Source organism: Pelobates fuscus, chromosome 5, assembly GCF_036172605.1.
Source record: "Pelobates fuscus isolate aPelFus1 chromosome 5, aPelFus1.pri, whole genome shotgun sequence".
Taxonomy (NCBI): Eukaryota; Metazoa; Chordata; class Amphibia; order Anura; family Pelobatidae; genus Pelobates; species Pelobates fuscus.
In genome coordinates this window covers 253,117,785-253,142,914 of record NC_086321.1, presented here as the reverse complement: position 1 = coordinate 253,142,914, position 25,130 = coordinate 253,117,785, and the positions used below count along the sequence as shown (strand labels likewise).

Sequence of the window (25,130 nt, the reverse complement as noted above, 5' to 3'; positions counted from 1 at the left end):
ACACTTCCTGTAAAGAGAGCCATATTTAGGCTTTCTTTATTGCAAGTTCTGTTTAATTAAGATTTTCTTATCCCCTGCTATGTTAATAGCTTGCTAGACCCTGCAAGAGCCTCCTGTATGTGATTAAAGTTCAATTTAGAGATTGAGATACAATTATTTAAGGTGAATTACATCTGTTTGAAAGTGAAACCAGTTTTTTTTTCATGCAGGCTCTGTCAATCATAGCATGGGGAGGTGTGGCTAGGGCTGCATAAACAGAAACAAAGTGATTTAACTCCTAAATGACAGTGAATTGAGCAGTGAAATTGCAGGGGAATGATCTGTACACTAAAACTGCTTTATTTAGCTAAAGTAATTTAGGTGACTATAGTGTTCCTTTAAGTAATTGCAGAGTCCCTAAGCCTCGGGCCCTTTTCTATCCCTTTATACATTCTATAGTGTATAAAAATCCTAGCTATCATATACTCTGTTTCAGTACAGAATGGGTAAAGGATTGAGGGAGACCGATATTAGCACATGAGGTTCTCTTACTGACTGTTATAACTAGACTACATGTGAAAGCTGTAAGTAATGTTCCACGTGTTAAACTGTTAATGTGCCTTTGGGGAATAATTACACATTGACATTCAAGAGAAGCTATAATGTGTTCCAATTTGAAATGAAGAGCAGTCATGGCTGTATTTATATTTTCACATGTAAATATACCCCATCTGGGTTTTGGGGTATTTTAGTGACTGAATTATCATTTTATTTTCACACTGTATCATTTCATGGCCTGTATTTTCGCATGAACTCATTTCTCTTGATATGTTTTGGTGAAGGTATTTTTAATTCTGTCATTGAGGTAAAGTTGATTTTCTACAGTTTCCTAACAGACCAGGCTCAAATCTGAATGGGTAAATGTACAAATATTGTAAAATTGGCAGTAATATGTACCAAGTGGCTGCATGTCCAGGTGTTCTAGCTGTGCTGGTTATATTGTAACCAGTGATCCATGCACACTGCAATCATTTCTACAAAGAGCTTCATCAGCACCAGCAGCAGCAGGGAGGGAAGTACACAGAGCTTCTGTACAGGGAGGATCCAAGTGCTTCTTTGTCTGTATGCCAAGCTGTGGATTTCATATCTTCTTCTTATTGTTGCCGCACACAATGTTAAAGCTGCTTCCTATCTGTGGCACAGTTGCAATGGAGAGGAGCTCAGCACAGACTTTGCCCGTCTAGCTTCTTTTAGAGCCAGACACTCCAGCTAATTGATGGTCTGTAATGTGGTGCTTTATGCCAGACAGAGAGGCCCAGTGTAATTGTGTCCATTAACCCTGCTCACAGGATAGCTACCCACAATCCTACTTTACCCACAAGGGTTTGCAGGGAATAAAAGGTACAAGTCATTGTTTACTGGTGATATCAGTGCCTAGGTTTTAGTTTGCTGAACAATGCTACTTTTAGTTATAGGTGGGAGGCTTATTGTCTATTTGGCAGTTTCACACATAAAGCACGGGTATAACTTTACCCACATGTGCTGAAATTGTAATGGAAGCAAAAGTTAATTCATGGAATTGTCTGAATGAAACATTGCTCGACATAGAAACATAGAATGTGATGGCAGATAAGAACCGTTTGGCCCATCTAGTCTGGACAAATGAATAATCCCATTTCGGTGTAGCTAAATATAAACCCAGAACACTGTGAAAAAACAAAGCAACAATTGTGACAAAACAAACATGCAGTCAAGTAAGGTAACACAAGTAAACCCCATTTTACCACTTTGTAGCTCCAATATTTATAGAGTATTCACAGAAATCTTTCTATCACATTATCTGTTTGTTTGAGAGCTCCTTGTCACAGTTAGAAACAGTTCTTTTTTGTGTGTCTCTAGTCAATATAGACATCTATATACACACAGTCAACCGCAGAAATAAAAATGAAACCCAAGGGTTATGTTTATCTTTGACAAAAGGCTTCTTTATTTATACATGTCACCCACTGAGTGAAAATAAGTGTACACTTAGTGAAGAAAGTTTATAAGAGATTACTCGAATCAGAGGGAAGCCATTCATGTTCCATCACAGGATAACAGCACCACACAGAGGTATAATACCTGATGTTAATATTCATGTAGGATGTGAATCTAGCTTACATCAAAGACTATATATGGACCATGGGAAATAAATCTCAAAGACTTAAGTGTGAATTATCACAAATTGCAAGTGAATTTCAAATTCTATGCAAAAATAGCCCAACAAGCTATACAAATAACCCTATTTGTAACACAAGAGGCAGGGTTGCTTTGCATAAACTGTTAACCTATATATGTGTTTATTTAAACTTATGTTCAATTCTGCCTTAATTGAAACCCATAAGACTTATTTGGGAGACTAAGCAGCTGGTTATACTTTATATGGTTAGACCGGACTGAATATATCATTATATATAGGTATTTCAGATAATTTACTTTAGTATAAAGGCGTCCTCCATCTGATGCCTATGAAAGGAGCAGGATTTAATCCTCATTGCCTATGAAATATTATTTATTATTATTTTGATTAATTTTTTATTTTTTTTTTAAACAAAGTTTATTTATAATTAATAAAATATATAGTTTTCACAAAAACAAACATGCTAAATGTTTGACCCCATTCCTCTGATACAGACCTGAGGAAGCACATAACCCAAATCCCCTCCAATCCTAAGTCACCTTAACTCTACACCAAACCCTCTTTGACCTGTAACAAGTCCTAAGCCTTGGTGGCTTATTTTCTTTTCTTATTTGGTTACTGTTTGGTTTCCGTTTTGACTGGGGCTTTTTTTTTTTTCGGACAAATCTCAGTACACCATTAAGATCTGATGAAAAGAACAGGGACTCATTCAACTCAACGTGGCTTTCTTTAGTTGATTGCAAACAAACTGAACTTCAGAATAATTTCATCAGCAGAATTGAGCCAAATGAAAGTGACATAATTTTCTTCATCAAATTCAGCATTTCATGAATAGACCCTGCTGAGTTTATTTAAACAATTTTGGAAATCAAAAAATCCACACTAGTAGGTCCACTGCTGTCAACATCGCTTATACTAAAAGTAATGCCATCAATCGGTAATCTAATGTCCTTTAACATATTTACTAAACGGCAAAAGCACTACTCAGTATCTGTATTTAATAGTATTCTAGACGTGTAACGAACCTTAGATCTCTCTACGCATTCAGTTCACAGGCGGCACTGTACTCTGCTACAAGATATCACACACACATAATAACCTGAAAAATTCTGCGTGATCAGAAAGCTAAACATTTGTTTGTTTAGTATGTGTGACTGTGTTGTGAGCTTTGGCGCACGGAATGGTGCCATGCTTATAAACACATTTTCCTGTGCATTGGTAGATAACCCCCACAGTGCAGCATGTATAGGTCTATTGTTCTGAATTATGGTGGCGAAGAGTTGCCAGTCAGGAAGGGATGGGGGTGGCATTGTTACTTTAGCTTCTTCTTAGATGTTATGCTGCCATCTGGAGGTCAACTGACTTGAAGAAAAAGCTATAAATCATTATTTAATATTTCAAGTCCTATTATTGTTTGCATAGCACCAGCATGCTATGCAGTGTTGTAGAGCGGAAATATAGAACCAACTAATGTCAAGTTAAGAAAAACGTCATTACAAAACAACATAAATAATATGTAGTAATATTGACGACTGAAAGAAAATATTTCTAGATGAAAGAAACTTTACAGAAATACTATCTTTCTATTTGAAAAACAATCGTGTGTTAGATGTAGTCCTTTTTAATCCACATGGAGCACATTGTTTCAATGTCAATATGTCCTACTAAAAGGCAGATTTTATATCACATCATTTAAAAGAATGCACACATAAAAAGCAAAATTCCCATCTGTATAGTGTATAACTAATTGAGAGGTCATCAATACATTGGACAGCATCGTATGGGCCATGCTAGCTTTTAAGCACTTTACAGAAATAGTGCTCTTTGTTGTGTCTACTATTCAAGGGCACCAAATAGCATTTCAATGTTCCATTTGAGCCACAACACCAACAGATAACGCAGGCTTACAAACATTCATTGAGAGATGGCGTTAAGGAACCATGCACATCGGCACACTATCTGCTGCCTACTGAATACCAAGCATTAATAGGATCTCACGTACAAACAGTTAAAGGATCTTACATTTAGATATATTATATATTTTATCTGAGGAAGGCCTTATGTGGCTTTATTAATTATAGTACATTCTACATTGAAGTTTCTGGTAAAGTGACATATCCTTGATGTAATAAAGTAGCCATAATGGGTAGCTGCACAATATAACCAGGTTTAGAACCTGCATTCTTATCCAACTCCACAAAATACAGTACTGTAGGTACTCTGCGTATTGACTTGCAAGACAAAAAGACCATGTTATTGACTGAATTATTGGCCTTAGGCCAGTGATAGCTTATCTAGTCCTGGTAGGTATTGGAAAAACTTAATTTATTTTACCTACGTTTTCCCAACATCTGGATGGGTTATGCAGGAAATTAAATCATCTGTAGTGTCAAGTGTATCCATCACTTACCTGTACAGTATACCAGTTTGTAAATGTTACTGTGTATTAGGAATGACACTTTTTCCTGTCTTTTAGAAAATATAAATGTTTTTTTTCGTAGTCTTAAATTTAGTACATGAAAAACATTTTTTTTTTTTTATTTCTTAGAGTTAAATTTCTTATTTCTACTCAAATCAAACTCACCAACTGTTATGATATTGGTCTTCCAGCTTTAGGTAAATCCTAATGCCCCTAAATTTCTGTCAGTTCTAAACACGTGAACACATGTGGTTCATCGGAATTGTAGTCTTCTTACCTTGGACGATTTTTTATTATATTGGCTGCACATTGTGTAGATTTAAGGGTGTCCTCCTTCAAGGACAGCAGAACCTATCAAACTAGATAAGGTATGGATTCATGCTCTTGTGTGTTTAGGGCACGATTGAATCAGTTGCAAGGCTACATGCTGCATTTGGTGAAATTTAGAAATGTCCTTTGCCCCAAAACAGTATTTTGTCCCCATGATAGATGTGGTCCTTTTGCTGATTTTGCTTTTTAACAGAACATGTTTATTTAAACATAGCCTTTCATTTATCCACCTTTATTAACTCAGAATCAGCTTTATGAATAATAAACTATGAGAATTAGTAATGTATTTTTAAACTTCAATCTTTTTTTTTTCCCCTGTGACTTTGCTTCCTATAGTATGGGCTGTATTCTGGGAGTGGGCCTTGTGCTATCCTTCATGAGTCAGAATAGTCAGACAGACGGCCAAGTCCACGTCTCTGCTACACTACGCAAGCTCTACATGTCCCTATGTGATGGCGAAGACCAGAGCCGAACACAGCAAGAGGTAAAAACGCATTGATCTTGTAAATGTGCACAAACAGGATGAGATGTTAGCCAATCAATACGCTTCATTGTCCTATGTAAAAAGAAAACAAAATTAGAGCCATTTACAAAAACATTGTAAGTGAATGGCATCTACTATTGTTTGTCCTGTAAAAACACAAGTGCCCTTTAATAAGTAAAAATTGAAATCCAACACTTAAGGCTTTGTCTCCATTGCTGACTTGCTGATGGCTCTAGTCATGATACCCTTTTAGAAGCTATTCAGTGAGTGTAGGCTAGTCTGTGTGTGACTGGGGGCATAATATATATAACCTGCTCAAAGATATTCGTCAAACTACTGATGCTAAATACACGTGCTCTGAGCAGTTGTATAAAATAATATATAACTGCAATTTTTTTGTTAATTCGTTTATTCTTCTTATGATATATCTGACCTACAGTTGTAACCAAAATTATTCAATCCCCATTGAAAATCAGGTTTATTGTCAAAATGTACAGACTTTCAACTGTTTGCAATGAAAAAACAAACAAACAAACAGCAATTTTTGAAATAGCTCAACACAACAAATGCTTCAAGTGGTTTTCCCAAATTCAACTGAAAATGCAACTTGACTTCTCCAATATCACAATTATTCAATCCCTTCATGGCAATCATCTTTAGGGATTAGTAAATCACCCTGCTACTGGCAGCATTCCTGAGGAATCCTCATGAGCAACGGCCTCCAGTTCAGTAATATTCTGGGTTTTCTATATGGTTCAAGTCAGGTGACTGTGATGGCCCCTGTTGAATTTTCCAGGACTTCTTCTGCAACCAAACCTTGGTGGAGTTTGTGGTACGCGTGGGATGATTTACTTGTTGGAAGATCCAATGACGCCCAAGCTTCAGCTTTCCTCCAGACATACTGCTGGTCCATTGGGCTGAAAAGTTCCAGTTTTGTTTCAGCGCATCACAGAAAATAGTCCCAAAACTTATGTGGCTTATTTATATGATTTTGAGCATATTGGAGCCTACTTTTCTTGTGCTTTTGGGTCAGTAGTGGTGTACATTTTGGAGTTCTGGCATGAAAACCTTTGGCATTTAGTATGCACCTTACTATGTTCATTGATACCTCAGTGCCTTTTGCCACCAAGACTTGCTGCAGGTCTTTTGCAGTCACTCGAGGGTTTTTCACAACCAGACTTCTCTTTGCAGCCATTTATAGCTTCCCTTTTCTTTCCCGTCCAGGTAGTGTAACCACTGTTTCTTCAACTTTGAACTTGCAAATTATGCTTCCAACCGAGTCTCTAGGAACATTCAGTGCTGTCGCTATCTTTTTGTATCCTGTTCATTGTTTGTGAATGGTGATTATCTTGTCTCTTAAATTTATGGACGATTCTTTTGACTTAGCCATATTTCTAACATGCAGTTCAACGTGGCACTCAACAAACCCCTAGTGAGTTCAGGTATTTAAAATGCTCTAGCTCAAGCACAGCTGGTTCAACTAATGAAGCCCTTGATTAGTTGCATGAGGTGTGCTTGAGACAACACCTGTTTTGCATATTTGTGCAGTTGTGAGGGATTCTATTCAGGGGGTTGAATCATTTTGAGACTGAAGAAGCCATTATAAGTAGCATTTTCAGTTTGAGGAAACAATAAAAAAAACAATAAACCTGATTTTCAATGGCGGTTGAATAGTTTTGATTACAACTGTATCTATCCACACTGCAATATTTATACCGCACATTTTGGTTTAAAGTTTTTTAAATGCTTTATAGCGTGGTATATTTCATATAAAGCTGCTTTTTGTTGCATAATGATATTTTATTGGGTGTCCAGTATTTATCATGACCACACAGATCTTGGTAAGGACTGAATTCTAGTACAAGAGGTCAGCATACCTCTGGTAACTAAATAGCAGTTCGTCTATTGACAACTATGTAAAGATTTCTATTTAGTTAACTGAGTTATGTGTATATGTAATCATATAATCCAAGGCACCTATTGGGGATGAAACACCTAGAGTCCCCTTTATGTTGTGCTATGGCTATTGTTTCTGTTCCAATAGGTATAATGGATAACCGGGAGATTGTCATCAACTGACCAATGAATTATAAAATCATCTGAAAGTTTAGCACTTGTCCAAACTAGCTGCTTTGGAATATAATTTGTAAATACCTTTGCGATTCAACATAATTCATAGTTTACTGGCTAACCCTACACTATCTTAAAGGAAACCCTTTATTATTTTCTGTCTCATGCTTGATTAAGGTTTATTACATTTATGTTTAGGCCACTTTGAGTTGGACTGTGAAAATATGGATCTCTCAGGATTTGTCCTGACGGAGCTGTGGTCATGTACAAAGTTCCATTTATATTTTTAAGTTTTTCTGTTTGCAAATATATACTGGTTGATTTCTAAACAAAATTACAATTAAAGGGTTACTCTAACTACCATGACCATTTCTGATTTTAGAAGTGATCATGGTGGTGGGAGACTGTGCAGCGTTTCCTAGCACACATGACTTTGCGAACCTGGAACTCTGTAATAAAAATAGTCTGTTATCAGCACTCACTGCATGCTGGCGACAGACGTGATCAGTTTCTACCCTTGCAGGCAGTATCGGCAAGAAATTTCAATATTTATTTGTTCCCTGTCCACTTTCCCGCCTCCCTCCATATCGTTTTGTCTATTTTATTTTTTATATATTTCCTCCTTCCCTTGTCCCCACCCTGAACCTCCCCTTCCCATTCATTCCTGGCTCAGAACACATGCAGGCACTCTGAACTGGGAAGAACAGTCCAATCGAATGCTTTTCTATGAGAAGCATTTGATTGGACCTCAGTGATGTTAAACAAGGCGTGGAAAGCAGCACGTGGAGCTTCGCCCAGTGCTGGAATTCAGGTAAGTTTATTTTCAAAGGTTTATGAGTGCGCAGTTAGGCATTGTAAATAAAAAAATTATATATATACATAATGATATATGTAGGTTCAAGTATCCAAATAGGGAAGCAACATATGTGGCTGCAGGTACGCAGCAGAATTGTTCTAAAACAGCTTTACAAATGACACTGGAATGACAGCAGGAAAGCCTGTCTCCAAAACCTCTACGGCAAGCTGTAGCTATTGTGGTGCTTGGAGTGTTCTTTTAACAACTCATTATACTAAGGTTAGCACAATCTGTGCCTGGGCTGTAGACTCTTCCACAAGTAGAAAATAGAAAGAGAATAGTTAAAAAATAAATATGTGTGTATAAGTATATATATATATACTTATTTTTATTATTTTTTTCTTTTATATTGTATATAGCCATGGTGAATAAAATGCTTTCGTATAAGAACCTTATATCATATGTTACAATAAATGTGATCTCTTCTTTTTCAGGTTCTGTCATATAGTGTGGCATGTGTCACTGTGTCGGCTTTCAGTGCTAGCATTATTAACGCAGAAGAAGCAGAGGAGCACATGAACAAACTGCGGGAGCTAACAGAACAGAATCAGCAGGTCATTTGTACACCACCTTATAGTGTTTTCTACCATGTGTAGTTTTTTATAGTTTAATATGCTTTGATATGAGCCTTTGTTTTTCAGTGTCATGACATATAGCTCATATATATATATTGTTCTTATAGCCTGTATAGGGATTTAGATGTTCATTTATTTACACTAGGCAAGAAGCTGTTGAGGTTTTGCTTGGTGTCTGGAATAATGTCCCTTTAAACTATTAGTGACTTTTATTATTATTTGCTATTTAGTACAAAGTGATTTCCTACAGCAACAAATATAAGATTCAGCAAGCACTTTTAATATGCTAAAGGGTTATGGATTCTATATCTTTCTCTGAACAGTGTGCCTTATACATCTTTCTTTACTATAACCCAGACCCCTGGCTTAGCCCTGGCACTTGGAAGCATCGTTCATGGCTTGTCAGTATGTGGACATGGGAAAGCAGAAGACTTGAATGGCCGGCTGCTGCCAGCCTGGATAAAGATTCTCCTTGCAGAGGTAAAGGGCTGAGAGTGAAAATTCTAATGTACAGATTTTGTATGCCAGATTTTGAATTTTTTTTTTTTTTTTTTTTAAGGGATGCCCCACCATGCAGCGCTTGGCTGCTCTCAATGGACTTGTGGCACTGGTAGGATCTGAATCTGCATTGATACAAGTAAGTTTATACGTGTTAGATGGTAGTGGCAATAGGTTCACCGCACTGGTCAGGTGTTTTATGCTAGTATGATGTATACACAAAGCAATTTACTGCCATTCTCCAATGCAAGTTCTTCTCATATATGTTTTTTTTTTTTTCATGATTCAAGAACAGCACATACTCTTTTATACATCTTTATGGCTCTGCTTAGTATTGTCTGCATCACTATGACTGCCGTACATGTACCATAAAACCATGCTACACAGAAGGGATTTTTGGAGTACTTTAACATTCACATTAACATTAAAAGGAGGACCAAGATTGGAAGGGAGCACTCCGAAAATTCATGGTCTCTGCAGACATCACTAGGCAAATTGCATCCATATCCGTGTTTGATTATTACTGTCGTTCTTAACATGGTTTTAGTATGCTAAAGAGGGTGTAAGAGTGAATTTTGTTTTTAGATATGCATGCAAGTACACATCTATAGCTAACATAATGCTCCATGGAATTTATCAATACTGATCAATTCTCAGCAATATGAAATGTAGCTTAAAATCATAAAAGAAAGTTTAGAGATTATGACCTTAATTCCATTCTATTGTCAAAATCCAGTAAAAAAAAAAATTATAGACTGTTTTGGACACTATTTTTATAGAACTTCAACTGGATTTAATTCCAGCTTAAACTCTTGCAGCCAAACCCAGTAAATGTGCCGGCTGCTTGTGAAATGTAGTCCTATAAATACACTGAAAACATGTTTATCAGCCTTTTTTTTTTTAAATTATTAACCCTATGCGTCTTTAAAAATGAAATTAAATAGTAGCCTGTGGGGGTTAGTATGACCCACACATTAGTACAAGGGTGGTTTTAACCTTGTCAATGCCCCCACTCTCAATGCCTCAAGTAGGGGCGTGTCTGCTAAACAGCGAGCAGTCCAGTCTCTAGTAAATTGCTCAGGGGCCTGGTACTGGTACCCCCTGATCCCCATTCTTAGATATGGGTGGGTCTTTAAATTAAAGAAAGGAGTTCCTATGGTGGAGCTATGCTTGAATAATAAAGCAAGATAATGATGGGGCTGTATTTTATAATAAAGCACAGGGGACATCACATAGCCACCTCCTGGGCACTAAAATACTAATAAATAGGGGGCTCTAAAATTAATAAAGTAGGGGAATCTAATGCATTTAAAGGGACGTTCCACTGCCCAAATACATAAAAAAATCACTTTTTAAAAGGTATACATTAAACATTCATGGATTTAATTATATATATATATATATATATATATATATATTTTTTTTTTTTTATATATATATTTTTATATATTTTTTATTTAAAATTGTTGATCTCTTGTCTCCTGCCTTTGCAAGCCTTCCACTTCTTCCCATACTTCACAATGTAGCTCAATGAGAAGTCTTTGCAAGACAGGTGCTCTTGGCACTTGCTGCCTCTCGAGTTTAGCTCCAGTGAGCTAAACAAACCAGGAAGTAACAGGACCTTTTTTCTGATTGACAGCCAATGGTGTGTTAGATGTTTAAATTCAAAAAGTGCCAGTTTCTAGAAAGAAATAAAAATATATATATATAAATAAAAACAGCTGACATAACTTTGAAGAAAACAAACAAGACCTGGATTGTGAATTTTTTTTTAAAAAAATCCCCCAAAATATGAAAAAAAAGCTAATTGATGGGGTCATTCCCACACTATGCAAATTCAGTCAAAGAACTCTCATCTTAAGTCGTATTTTAATATTTGCATGGGTATTGCGTTCCTCCACAGCAGGGCACTAATTTAATATTAGACCCGACCAGCTGCTTGTTGGTTTCTGTTAGGGGGGCTATAGGTCCCCTCTCTCCTCGTTTATTATTATTATTATACCCTCCCATCATAGGTGCCAATCCAGGGGGTTGGATAGTGATCTGGCCACCCACAGTTCTTTAATTTGAAGCCCCCACTCGATGTCCACAGGTGGGGGCACGGGGGTGACTGACCAGACATTAGTCTTTTATTACAGCCGGTGTCTTCTCCCTGTTTAGCATGTCCCACTTGTTGAATGGCTAAGGTAAAGCGTATGACCTTCTTTGTAGGTGTAATACCAATGAAAGGCTTATCGGAAGCCATTAAACTGTTGATATTACGTATTGTTGCTGAATTATAAAAGTGTCTGTAATTTAAATGGTAGGACATAATTCTCATAGGGAAGCAATATCCATGGAAATCAAAGAAATGTGGAGGAACAATCTATTGGTTTCCATGGTGATTATGTGTTTTCACCTTATTCACCTACTTATTCACCTACTAGCAAAACTTGCATATTTTTAAAAATATTTCCCTAAATTATTACTTCTTTTTTATTTTGATTTATTTGGTTGTGTTGGTGATTTTTCTTTTCTATATTAAAACCTTCAGTGTATCTTCATTACTTGCCGAATGATCGTCACCTATGGTCTGTCACTTTTGTTCACTTTCTAATTTTATGCTTGTTGACTCAGTAATCAGATAACACACTTTTTGTGCTAACCTTAGTATAGTTCACTATTGGTAAATGTGGAGTAGTAGAAGTACTATGTTAACATTCTTTCATTTGATGCTCCATTTTAATTGAAATGTTTAAAAAATAAATAAAAAAAATTAGCAGGGAGTTAAAATGGAGGACCCTGGTAGTGGATAGTGTTAAATACAGCAATGTGAATTTTGTACATTTACAAGGTTCTTCACTAAAGTAAGGATTGTTGGGAATTCAAAGTGAATCTAAACATTTCTAACAAAATAGCTGAACTGGAAACATATCTGAATATTTTCCATTCAACTATTTTGGCCTTAAATTTTAAATTCCCAACATGTAACACTTTCACAAGTAATTCTACTAATTTTATTGCTTTAATCTTACCAACATATCTTTAGTAAGTATATTGGAAAGTAAACATAATATATTATCATATTAAAAATAATTTTAAGTAACTCTTTAAAGGGAATCTCCAGTGCCAGGAAAACAATCCGTTTTCCTGGCACTGGAGGGTCCCTCTCCCTCCCACCCCCCAATCCCCGGTTACTGAAAGGGTGAAAACTTCCCTCGCCGCTGTCTCCTCCTCCGCGCCGCTACTCCTCTTCATTGCGTCAGCCGGTGGTCGCGACTGATCCCACTAGAGGTGGAGTTAACCCTGCAAGGTAATTATTGCAGTTTATAAAAAAATGCAATAATTACACTTGCAGGGTTAAGAGTAGTGGGAGTTGGCACCCAGACTACTCCAATGGGCAGAAGTGGTCTGGGTGCCTGGAGTGTCCCTTTAACACCATTTTCCTGTCATCTGGTCTTGCTGTCAGTTGGCATTCTATCAGAACTGACAGATTTGGGAACTACTCCTTCTAGAACATTGCAGTTGCACCTTAAGGCTGTGCGAAAGGCGGAAGGAAAGGGGTGCACCAGCAGGGCGGCTGTGAGAAAGGGGTGCACCAGCAAGGCAGCTGTGCGAAAGGTTGTAGGAAAGGGGTGCACCAGCAAGGCAACTGTGCGAAAGGTTGTAGGAAAGGGGGGGTGCACCAGCAAGGCGGCTGTGCGAAAGGTTGTAGGAAAGGGGTGCACCAGCAAGGCGGCTGTGCGAAAGGGGGTAGAAAAGGGGTGCACCAGCAAGACAATTGTTTGAAAAGGCGGTATGGAAGGGGTGCACAAAACACCCCCTACTAATGGCCACTATTCTGTAACATGACTTCATCTTCATTATTCTCTACACAGTCTGACACACTGCTGCTTGCAGTGACGTGGGGGACAAAATGGTCAGGGAAGAGAACGATACACGAAAGAGAGAGGAAGGTGGGGGAGTAAGAGACACAAAATGGGGGTAAGTGACACGAGGGATTTACAATACAGAAAAGGGGTGTTAAGAAACACGAGAGACAAAAGGGGTACGAGGCACGTAAAAGTGGAGTTGAGAGACAAATGAGGGCATAAGTGAATAAAAACGGCGTACAATTTGCAAAAGGGAGAGTTAAGAGACACAGGCAAATGCAACAACACTTGGAGTAAGTTCTGAACACATTCTAAGGACCATAGAGTCCAATGAGAAGTCACATGGCCTGCACTGTGCTGGTATCCTATTCTCCACCCTGGTTCATTATATAGCCCCAGTGCAGGCCTGGATGCAACAATCGTGACTCTAATGCTGCATTCTCAGCTCTGGTTGTATGGCTTTAATATCTAGAAAGTGATTTTACTGTTCCTGCTCCACGCACACGTGTTTGTAATATACGAGGACAGTGTGTATTCATATTTTAGCCAGTTTTATTAAAATATAGGTCTGTGTGCCAAATATATTCACACTGTCAATTGTCTTTCTTTTTTCAGCTGAAATCTGAATCAATACAGTCTTCCCAATTTCAAAGTAAAATGAATGAAGTCATCAAAACAATAACCCAGGTATGTAACAAACATTTTAATACTTTATTAAACAAATTAAATTGATCTATAGACCGCAGTATTCATGTTCCTCTATAAGGCTGTTGTGCATGTTGGCCATTGCTGTATTTTGAGGTTGTGTTTTGTTACAATAATCTGTATTTTGACTGTTTGATTTATTGGTGCAATTCTAAGCACTGTAAGTATGGTTTCCTTGAATATAACCGTACATTTTGTAATGCAATAACAGCCTTTTACAGAACATGTTTATTTTCAGGTATAAATTAAAGTCTGGTAAAGTAAACTAGTTAGAAATTCTCACCCCTACATGCAAATCTATTTTTGTAATAGATTATCAGTTTTTCTGGAGCTATTGGTCTGCAGACCAATGCAGCATGGATTCTTGGTCATCTTCACTTATCCAGCCTGTCGTCATCACAAAGCAGAACCTCCGGTGAGCAAACCCTATAGAATCGATTTGTTTAATTAATGCTTTACCTTTATGTCCCTTATACCAGTGTCCTGTCTGTATTTAATGTGAATGTGACAGAGACAATGGAAAACTAATATACAATGTAGGATGCACTTCATGAAATGTAATTAGCTGTACGTGCATTGTTTTAGTGACGTGCTTCTGAAAAAAGCTGATTTGAAGTACATCCACTATCTGTATAATGGACTTGCCTTTTATACGTCTGTTTATATTTTAGAATTTTGTACAGGTTGTATATAGCAACAACATCTGTTAAAATCTAACCATTGGCATTCCACACAATTAATCTTTCTTTTATTGCTTCTAGTTCCCCCAGATTTTGGGTACCTGCCTGAAAGAAGCTTAATACGAGTTGTTGTGGATTTCCTTGTCTCTGCTGGAAAGAAAGGTACTTTTCCCATTATTCTACTGGTTACAGGATACACAGTAAGCATGTTTTATTTTAGAAAGTTTTAGTTATATTGACACAGTTATTGTCTTGCTGTTAAACAGCCGGTTCAATCCCATATTCTATTGCACTGTGTACTAGAAGCAAAATAACATGTTTCAAATATTTTGTCTTTGTGATGTATATGTCGAGCTTGAATGAAAGGTTTGTTTTTGTTTGTATTTTGTTTATTAAACTCTCATTTCCTGATTTCCTACTAGCTAATCATTGACCACATGTATTCTCCTACTAAGTTAACTAAAGAATAAACAAATAAAAGACCTTAATCCTAGCAGTCTGTAGTGTTTCATAGCCAAGGGAAAGGTGCACATTTCCAGTGTTTCTCTATTGGTGTGGGCTGGTGCTGTGTTGCAATACGTTTGGCTAAGCATTTCTTTGTTGTTATATGGTGAAATAAAATGTCAGCATTTAATCTCTGTAGAAAAACACGGAAATTAGAGCAGATTGATCGGATATATATGGAATGCAACTTCTTTTATGTTGTAAGAAAAACTCAATAGAAAAGAATAACACTCAGCACTGATTGAGTCTCTTCCTGGGCTGGTCAATGTCCTTTGAATGAGATTATAATTTCTATTGTTTATATTCTTTTTGTGTATTTTTAATGTATCACCTATATAATATATTAAATATTTGGTGTCATGTCTAGAATATTATGTCCTTTTAATAGACCATCCTTTCTGGCCATATGTTAATATCATTTCATTGATTCTCTTACTTTTTAATTTTTATTTTTTATCTCCATATCCTTAACATATGCTTTGACATAATAAAACCATCTTCATCCCAAATAACTTGTAATAGTCTACTAGTTCACAAAATGTATGTGTCCTGATCTGTACATTCTAGTTGATACAGACCAGGATCAAGTTTTTAATAACTCTCAAGGCAAAATGCTTGCCTAATACACATTGATTAAAGACTGACACATTTCGAGACCATTCTAGGGAAATAGTCTATAACTATCATGGGAAGATGGGATACATGGTCTGCACTTACCGTCATGATTTGTACCAAATGCAGACCAATACTGTTAACCAACACATCTTTGGGCTTGCCTGCCAGAATCGGTACAGATAAAGCAAAATGTTACCATGCTTCCTGTAGAATGAGCTAAAAGTTGGAGATTTTGGTGATATAGCTTGAGAATGTACAACGTCAGGCCCTCATTTTTGTTAGTATATTGTGCCACTCTATGTATTTAATGATGATGTGTTTTTTTTATCCAGGACCTGAATCTCTCCCCCCTCCTCTGGTGAAAGTGTGTGCTTCTTCAATTGCTGCTGCTGCTGACGGACATCAGTATCCTCCTGTCAACTGGGCATCTATACTTGCTCCACTCATGAGACTTAACTTTGGTAAATGATCATATGTTATGTTAGATTTTTAAATGCCAGTTTCTTATGCTTTGAGCATTTATTTTAATTTCTCTTAAGTGACGTGTCAGTGCATGTCACTCTATAATCTGGACACCTCATATTTATATTTAAACCTAATAAAAGTATTTTATCTTGAGAATATGTTGTTATGTTTACAACTCCATGCATTGACTTGTTGTTTACTTTGAACAGGGGATGAAATACAAAGGTTGTGTATCCAAATAGCTGTCACTCAGGCCCAGACCTCACAGAATGCAGCAGTACTCTTAGGAATGTGGGTGGTTCCACCACTAATTTACAGCCTTACTGTAAGTCACTTGTTGGGTATTTTTTTTTATTTGCTGTTAGGTTCTGTCCAAAAAAAAGAGAGCGACTTTAGAAAGAAAAATATTCGTGTGCACTTTAAAATCACTGGGAATCACTAGATGAAATGAGAAAGAGATGGAGATCTCAAATAGCTAATAAGTCTTGCATTCAAAGTCATGTTAGTAGTAATATGATATGTTGGGTCCAAAGCTGGTAAAATTTACTACCTAAACAATGACATTTGAAAATTATAGATTTTTATTTTCTACTTAACCGCTGGGCAGCCACAAAAAACAACAGTTTTAGAAGGTTCAAGAACAGATTTAAGGCCGAAACATGATTCATTATCTCTATAAGATCTAGATATAGAACAGCAAAACAGCTCCATTGTCAGTGGAAAGTCAGTTTATGCCTTCAAAGTCTTATTATAATAGTATTTAATCCGTGCATTGCAGGTCAAAACCCGGGCCTACCTCTTGACCTCGTTGCCTCTATGGATGAAACATCTCTCTGAGGACAAGCTACAGACATTTGCTGATGTGTGCATGACTCCACACTTTGAGGCACATGGTGAGGCTAGGGATCTGGAGATGTCCCAATGTGTCCTACAAAGCCTCAGCCAAGCTATGAAACTTCCCAGCCCCCCACAGCACTGCTGGAGTTTCCTCTGCAAAACTACAGAGCAGATATTTCATCTCTTGCCAGATGAAATCCATGTAAGTCTTTAACTGATTGGCAAACAATATGGTTCTAATTTTTGATTATAATTTTTGGAAGGGACTGTTAAAAATATGTTGTTGTTTTTTTTGTTTTTTGTTTTTTAAAACATCTGTGTGTTACTAATCTTGGAAACTGCACAAACAAACCCCTTGTGAAGGTTCTATTCTGAAAAGTGGTGCAAAGAGGTAAAAGTGCCCGAGTCGCCAATGGAATTTGCCTGCTGGTGTGTCTTGCTTCCATTGTAACTGCCCCACATTTAGAATTCTTTTGAGAGAGCATTACACTTTTTATACATAACAAAAAAATGAGAATATTCTAGGAGGAAGTGCCGCTAGCGGCTGTCTGATTGACAGCCTCTAAAGACATGCTGATTGACAAATGTAAACATTGCTGCAGGGACAACATTTTGGCACCAAGACTGTATTGGTTTTGGTGCTTTGAGTGTCCATTTAACTATCCTTATCATGCACATGTTTTAATTTTTTGCACATTGTAATGTGCCTTTCATTAAACTAGTGTCTTAAGCTTCTGAGTCTATTATTCTTTGTTTTATTACTGTTAAACACTCTTGGAAACAAGGATGAATGAACTCTCCTAAAATATGTTCTCTCTTTTCGCTTCATCTATCTCACTTAGAGACCTAAACGAACAGTGTGTGCTTTAGTGACTGTGTTTAATTGTGTATGTGTTTGCATCTTTTGTTATTTGATACAGGAGATAGACGTGGAACTGTATGTTGAAGTGGCAAAATGTCTCTCGGAAATGGCGGCTAGCGAAATTGAACGTATATGTTCCATTTCAAAGGTACAATAATGTCATTGTGTGTAACACATGTTTTTTGCTAATAGAATGTTATTTCAGTCAGATTTTTATTTTTACTAACATTGTCCCTTACCATTGTCATTACCAAGCATCTGGCCCATTCTTTGCTATCATGTTATTTCATAATGGTAAAGGATTTAGCTAACTATCAGCACTCTAATCTCTGTATTCCTGTCGCTGTAGAAGAGCATAGAGAAAACTGCCTTTGTGCTGTTGTATCTGGTCTCAGAAGGACGTCTACCCTTGTCATGCTTCAATGACATCATTGCAGTTGCTGTAGAGTGCAACGAGACACAAACCATAAGCTGGATGCTGTTACAATCATTCTATCATTCACGGATCTCCAGCCATCAAAACACAGGTAACAAAGAAAAAAGTCACATGGTTGATAACGGAGTTTATGGAGTTAATTTAATATTTATGTCTCTGGTAAAATGCTCCATGATAATGTGCATTATGTTGCAATGTTTTAAAATGAATCTAAAAGGAACAGTTTTTATTTTGCCCCTTTAAAGCAATATTCCATGTGATGTTGCAATAAGGTCCCCTGTCCATGGCAATCAGTAGCATGTCCCCACCTCCTATAACAAAAGATAAGCATCTTTTAAAAAAAAATATTTGTGTACATTTTATTTTATCATCTGTATTCCTTATTTTAAAAGTGCAGGTCAACTCAATGTCCACTTAAAGGGACACTATAGCATTAGGAATACAAATCTGTATTCCTAACGCTATAGTATCAGTGTCCCTACCTAGCACTGAAAAGTAATTTTACTGACCCTCTTTCCAGTGCAAAGTATCTCCCTGCGCTGCGCATACTGCTTCTTGAGTGCTGTCATCCTGTAAGCGTGGCTGCGACCCACGATTCCGTCATAGAAAATCGTTGCATGCAGTGATTTTTCAATGACTGACAGTGATGGCACTGCCGTGTGATATAACCGTATGCCAGGATATGAGAGTCGGGAAGTAGTAGTCCTGGCTCTTCTACACAGAGACTACTAGGAGTCTCCTGATCAGAGAAGCTTTCTAACTTTCAAAATAAAGTAAATTGGGGCCACTAAGAAGGAGAAACTACTCTAGGCACTATAACAACTTCAGTTAGATACTGTTGTTATGGTGAATACAGTGTTCCTTTTACTGTATAGATAACATTGTAAGTTCCACACTGACCAAAAAAAGTGTAGGTCTAGTAGTCTAAACAACTCGGTGTTACCTTTAGGATAGCTACTTCATAGGCCATAGACAACAGTCTAGGTATTCTTAACGGTTAATCCAGCTCTAGGTACATAGCCACACATTTATATGCAGTCATACCTTAAACTCAACCATATCAGAAATACTTAAGGCATGTCAAAAATACATTATACCAAAATATTCAATTTCTGCACATGTAAAACTACATTGTAACTACGGTCTTGAGCAAATTGGAATCAAAATAATTATATCAACTCTGACACCAATTAATTTAAACATGTTTTGATCAATTTTAGTAATTATTTTCTTTTCACACCTGCTTGTATTAAAAAGGGTCACTATAACCACTTATCTCTCATGAGGTGGCTATGTTGCCTGGAGTTCCCTGGTGCCATCTTACCTTTTCTAAAATGCTTTATTACTGAAGACGTGTACCCAGACACCATTCTGCTTTTTCTCATCCTGTGCTTGGGCTAATTGAGAAGCATTAGCCTCAGCAGTAATAAGATAAGAGTATCAGCTGCCGTACGCAAGTAAACATGCGTACAGTTTAACCTTTACTTGCGATGGGTGACCAGTGATTGGATGAGAGGGTCAGCTGCTGCTTCCAGCCTATCACTGCTATCCTTTTATTGCTAGAATTAAAGCTTCCATATTAGCCTGGACATTGTAGAAGAGGCTGGCAGATGAATGACTGGGGATACTTCTTCAGTGTTAAGCAATTTGAAAACAGTTTAACACTTGAAGGTGTGATAATGCCAGGGAACTCCAAATGGGTATTGTGCTCAGAGTTTAGCATTAGAAAAGGGTTTATTTTGCTCTTTTTTTACTCTTTATTTTTTGTGTGCGGATGTGTGCTCTTTTTTGTGGTTTCCTGTGGATTTCAGTTAGTTTAGGGTTTTTTTGCACTGTAATCATAATTATCAAGTATGTTGAGTTTGCCTCATAGAAATTCTGTGAAGCAGAAGTCCTATTTATAGAACCTCAGCGAGTGGGAAGGTATTCGTATGCAAAATCAAAGATAGACCATGCTTTCATGTAGTCATTACAAGAGACCTAATACAATATTTATATTTTTGTGTTGAATACAGCATTCTCTTTTGAAGGAATTTTTGGACACTCCTGTCGGTACATAACAGTGAATAACTGTAAATTAGGGCACATATTACACACTTCTCTGTATAAACTTTTGAATCTTGTTTCCTATTTACCAGGTATTCTGAAAAGAATGGAATGGCTGCTGGACCTAACTAGTTACATAAGGAATGTAGCTTATCGGTCTACCCCTCAGAAAAATATGACACTTAGCAAGGTAAAAGAAAATATAGTATGCATCCCCTCTCGGGTAGTGGGCATCTGAAGGGTTGTCAAAGGGGGGGCTATGCACACTGCTATGAGCAAGGTTAGAGAGTCGGGGTGGTTCTTCTTCTTGGACCCCTTCATTCCTCCCCCATAATGGAAATACGGATGGGTCTTGTAGTTTTCCTTTGCGCACACCCTCACCTTATAATTTCTTTGAATCCGATCTGTGGTCTAGTTTAAACATACCCTACTTTATTTGTATAAGGTTATTTGTTAATTGGTCAGATTTTAATTATGCTATTTTGGAACGTTTACCACTTTTCACCACAGCTGTGTTATGTGCCATACCATATCGCTGGCACCTGACAACACTTATGCTCCTGCTGGTCAGGAAGATTTTGAATGGCTGCGAAAACCCCAATGAATTGCAACACCAGATTTTTTTCCTTGACATCCACAGTCTGCAATAGGTTTAAATCTTCATAACCCCCTACCCACTTTGCTAATTCTAATGGCCACAATGTAAGGAACCTTCACATAATCGTTAAAAAATCCATTCAAATTGAGAAAAGTAAAGTGGAAATTGCTCCTTGAAGGGTTACTCCAATCACCATGACCACTTCAGTGATTTGAAGTGGTCATTGTGGTAGGTGTCTGTATGTGCAGTGTTTCTGCTTGAAACACTGCACATTTAGAGTTATTTTTGATTTTGTGTCTAGGGATAGTTGCCATCCACAGCATGTGTGATTTTGGTAGCCCAGACCTTTGTTCCCAGCTGCCTAATGTCAATTCTGTGCATATTATACATGTGTTTTCAGTGCACACAGCATGCTGGCAACAGACATATACATCTCCTCCCTTGCACGCAGAGCGCCTGTAAGGGGAACATAACTTTCCCCTCTCTCCCTCGCTGTGTGTGATCCCTCCACTACTTAAATAATGTTGTTTTTTTATTTAACAATTAAAATCTCACTCCCCTCGCTAGCTCTGATTGCACGCTCTGAGCTGGCAAAGCTCTCCAGTCTTAGGCTTCTCTATAAAAAGCCTGTGTTTAACCTGCGCAAGTGCAGGAATGGCCACAGAACGGGTTGTGGAAGACCGCTCTGGGAGCTTTGCACACCTTGAGAGGGTTGAAAGCAAAATAAATGCATCAATACTGTTTGAGTTGATCTGTTTGAAACCTCATGTTTTGAGAATAACCACCAGATTGGAAGAAAGTGTCTTTGGAATCACACCGGTTCCACCAAAGATAGTGTCAGTTGGCGGTTTAATATCCCATGGGTATAGCTTTTTACCTTGTGTATGACACAGATGTATTTGGCTACGGCACCCCAGATGTCCACTCACCCATCTTTGTCTTGAGTAAAGATTTTTTTTCTCCCAGCATGAAAATTAAATACACTTTTAATGTAAATGTGCAGAAACTGAGTGTATAACTCTCTTCTATACAGTGCATGTTATTGGGCACACAACTTCACCACAACCACTTTTAAAGCAGACTGTTCTAATTCCATCTTTTTTCTGTCATTACTTACTTAGGCAGTGGACTTCTTGCTGCAGGTCTTTGCTGCCTCTGTTGTGGCCTGGGCTGATCATGCGACTCCTCTAGTTCTGGGAGTTGGAGCCAACTGGTTGGCATGGAGAGTCGAACAACATTCTGACTATGTCCCTAAATGTTTGGGCAAACGGTCTTTGGACTTTATAACTGTCCATGAATGTTTAGCTGCATTGCCCAGTAGTTTATGTCTTTTGTTAGCCAAAGAACCTTGGAAAGAACACGTTTTAAAGGTAAAGTTGAAAAAACTATTTACATTTTGTCTAACATGTATTTAAAGATGTAAACGGTGTAACCTGATATACACAAACCTATAGAATTTACCATTTCTAAAGAATGTCGGCCACAGACTGCAAATGTATATTTTTAACACTAACTGAATGTACAAGCATGGGCAAATGTTTGGATTGAATTGCAGACACCTGTACCATGAACGACTACCCGATATAACACAATCCTTTTTATGTATGACACAAAATGTTCACATATTTGGTTTAGACTACATTCTCTTGATATGCATTTCTCATGTAAATACTGACTGTATATTTACATTCCATAACTGAAAAATAACTACATCACCTCATGGTTGCAGACCACAACATTTTTTCAGCCTTCACTGATGTTAACGTGAATGTGCCAAGTGGAACAATCAGTAAAGGCTTTCTATCAGTCTGCATTTCATTGCCATGTATGCCAAATAGTTTTTTTTTTTTTTCTTCTCTTCTTCTTAAAGAATGGTTTGTCTGTTGTTCATTTCACTGCATAACGTAGCACTGGTGAAATTGTTTCTTTTCTCTTTACAAGTTTATTGACTGGCTGAACAGTTTGCTGGAAGTTCCAGAGGAGGCCTTATCAGGAAGCTGTAGAGCAGTTTTAAGAGGTATGTTTTACTCTATGGGAATATGGAGCGGCTCACATAGTACCTCTATAGCAAGCATTATTGTTAGACATTAACCCTTTCATTGTTGGTATGGGAGCTTCCAGAATGTATTTATTACTTGTATTTATAAAGCGCCAACAGATTCCGCGAGGCTGTACAATTAGTGGAGAACGTACAATATACACAGACAAATACAAGAGGTCAAGAGAACCCTGCCCGTAAGCCGAATTGATATGGGATCTGTATGGCATTTGTCTAATATCTTGCCATAAAGGTGTTAAGTTGAAGCATCATTATACGTAAAGCTAGCACTGGATATATTCCGCAACTCTCAAATGTTATCACACAAGCTGGCATAAAATGCATGTAGAGTGTGAGCTGGTGATGGCTGCAGTTTGTACATTTTATAAAAAGGATCAATGTGCACTAGATTGGAGTGACACAAGGGTTATTTTTTATCACAGGCAGTTTTGCAATACTCCATTTTCTGAGAGCATTTCCTCAGTCATTTTGCAGAAAACTAGAACTGTTAGTTCTAGAAGTTATTATTAATAAAAAAAATAGGGAAAAGCATAGCATATGTTTATAAAACAGTGTCCTGTATCAAATATTATTTGCTGTCCCTTCAAGAGAAATACTTAATCCAATTAAAGGGTTACTCCAACCCTTATTGGCTAACCTGTTATTTTCTATTTAAAAACCCTATCAGCATTATGCACCTGTAAAATAAACCATAAACTTACCTAGGATCCTGAGCCGAGCGATGCTTCCCTCATTGGTCTCCACACCCCATGTGACATTTCCCTTTCTGTGGTCCAATCAAATGCTTCTCATAGAAGTTACGTGTGCGGGGAAGGGGCTGTAACTAGCCCCCAGCACAAAAGTGAAGTGTCGAGATCTCTGTGTGCAATGTTTCAAGCAGAAATGCTGCACTTATAGATTCCTACCACCATGAACACTTCTAAAAGCAGTGGTTAGAGTAACCCTTTAATACTCCCTCCAACTATTGCTCCCTACTATCATATGGCAGAGAATTATGGGATTATAGTATTACATCTCTACATAAATGTTTATTCAGAGACTAGTTTGATTAATAAAAGAATAATATGTAGAGTAATGGAGTGTCTTTTTTTAGTTCAATATATATAATATCTACAGAATTTCAGAATTCCAATGATAATTTGTTTGATGGGATTTAGTATATAACTAAATCAAAATAGTGAAGCGTTCTAATCGATTGTATTATGACAGCTGCTAATGCTTATTGTAGTCCAGGTTTTTAACAGGAATTTCTTTACGGCAGATTGTGCAGAAGATGCATATTAAGCACACTGATTTAAAATGAAAACGTAATGATGCAGTTATGTTATATCTGTGGTTTCCATCTGGTTGTCTATTACAGCTGCGCTTCTTTCACTACGGGGCCTTCCAGAGTTTAAAAGGAAAGTGGTATGGACCAGAGCCTACGGATGGTAGTCACCTTTAATGGTACCCTATTATTTGGAAAGATGAGGCTTGCCAGAAGATTCCTGCCAGTCCCACCCTTGAAAACTATATTTTCATTAACTATTGTTCAAGCCTGCAAAACCCAAGAACAAACACAAGAGTGGCTTACTGTGTGTTAATCATGCAGCAGATTTAAAGGGAATTGTTTAAAGAAAAATATGAACGGACCAAAAAAATCTGCGTTCTTTGTCAAACAGCAGAACGGAACTTTGACTAATGTTCTGTCCCTATAAATATCCTTTATTTATTTCCACCATTGCTCTGCTTGTCAGAGATCAAGGGTTACCTGGAAGATCTCAATAAAACACACTCATTTGAAATCAGAGTGCTTTTTTTTTATTATACAAAAGACATCAAGTCATATAGACATACAAAAGCGTTATAAAAACACATCACATTATGATGAACATTTTTTTAAGAAGTAAAAGAGTAGAGTTTGAGCAGTGTAAGCACACATTTGCATCATGTTGTGCAAATAGCACCGGTAGCATCCTCTTCGTCACCTTTTTGTTGGTGCAATAAACCTTCCTTGATGCGCATTGCAGTCTATATCATAGATAGGCCTAACAAATATGCTATTGCTAATGCTGCTCAGAATAATGGCATAGTGACTTTTAA

General features: G+C 37.4%; 1 protein-coding gene across 2 annotated transcripts in view; it reads left to right on the top strand.

Moving 5' to 3' along the window:
- FOCAD (focadhesin) overlaps window positions 1-24,837 on the top strand; it is a 207,238-nt gene extending 182,401 nt beyond the window's left edge. For both annotated transcript variants that reach the window (XM_063455217.1, XM_063455218.1), the window contains exons 29-44: window positions 5,244-5,391; window positions 8,752-8,871; window positions 9,250-9,372; window positions 9,452-9,529; window positions 13,857-13,928; window positions 14,259-14,361; window positions 14,708-14,788; window positions 16,078-16,206; window positions 16,420-16,535; window positions 16,989-17,249; window positions 17,968-18,057; window positions 18,259-18,436; window positions 20,484-20,581; window positions 22,111-22,359; window positions 22,931-23,006; window positions 24,409-24,837. In XM_063455217.1, coding sequence (XP_063311287.1) covers window positions 5,244-5,391; window positions 8,752-8,871; window positions 9,250-9,372; window positions 9,452-9,529; window positions 13,857-13,928; window positions 14,259-14,361; window positions 14,708-14,788; window positions 16,078-16,206; window positions 16,420-16,535; window positions 16,989-17,249; window positions 17,968-18,057; window positions 18,259-18,436; window positions 20,484-20,581; window positions 22,111-22,359; window positions 22,931-23,006; window positions 24,409-24,482 — 1,996 coding nt within the window. In that variant the 3' untranslated portion in view covers window positions 24,483-24,837. The remainder of the gene's footprint in view (window positions 1-5,243; window positions 5,392-8,751; window positions 8,872-9,249; window positions 9,373-9,451; window positions 9,530-13,856; window positions 13,929-14,258; window positions 14,362-14,707; window positions 14,789-16,077; window positions 16,207-16,419; window positions 16,536-16,988; window positions 17,250-17,967; window positions 18,058-18,258; window positions 18,437-20,483; window positions 20,582-22,110; window positions 22,360-22,930; window positions 23,007-24,408) is intronic.
- Window positions 24,838-25,130: the final 293 nt, after the last annotated feature.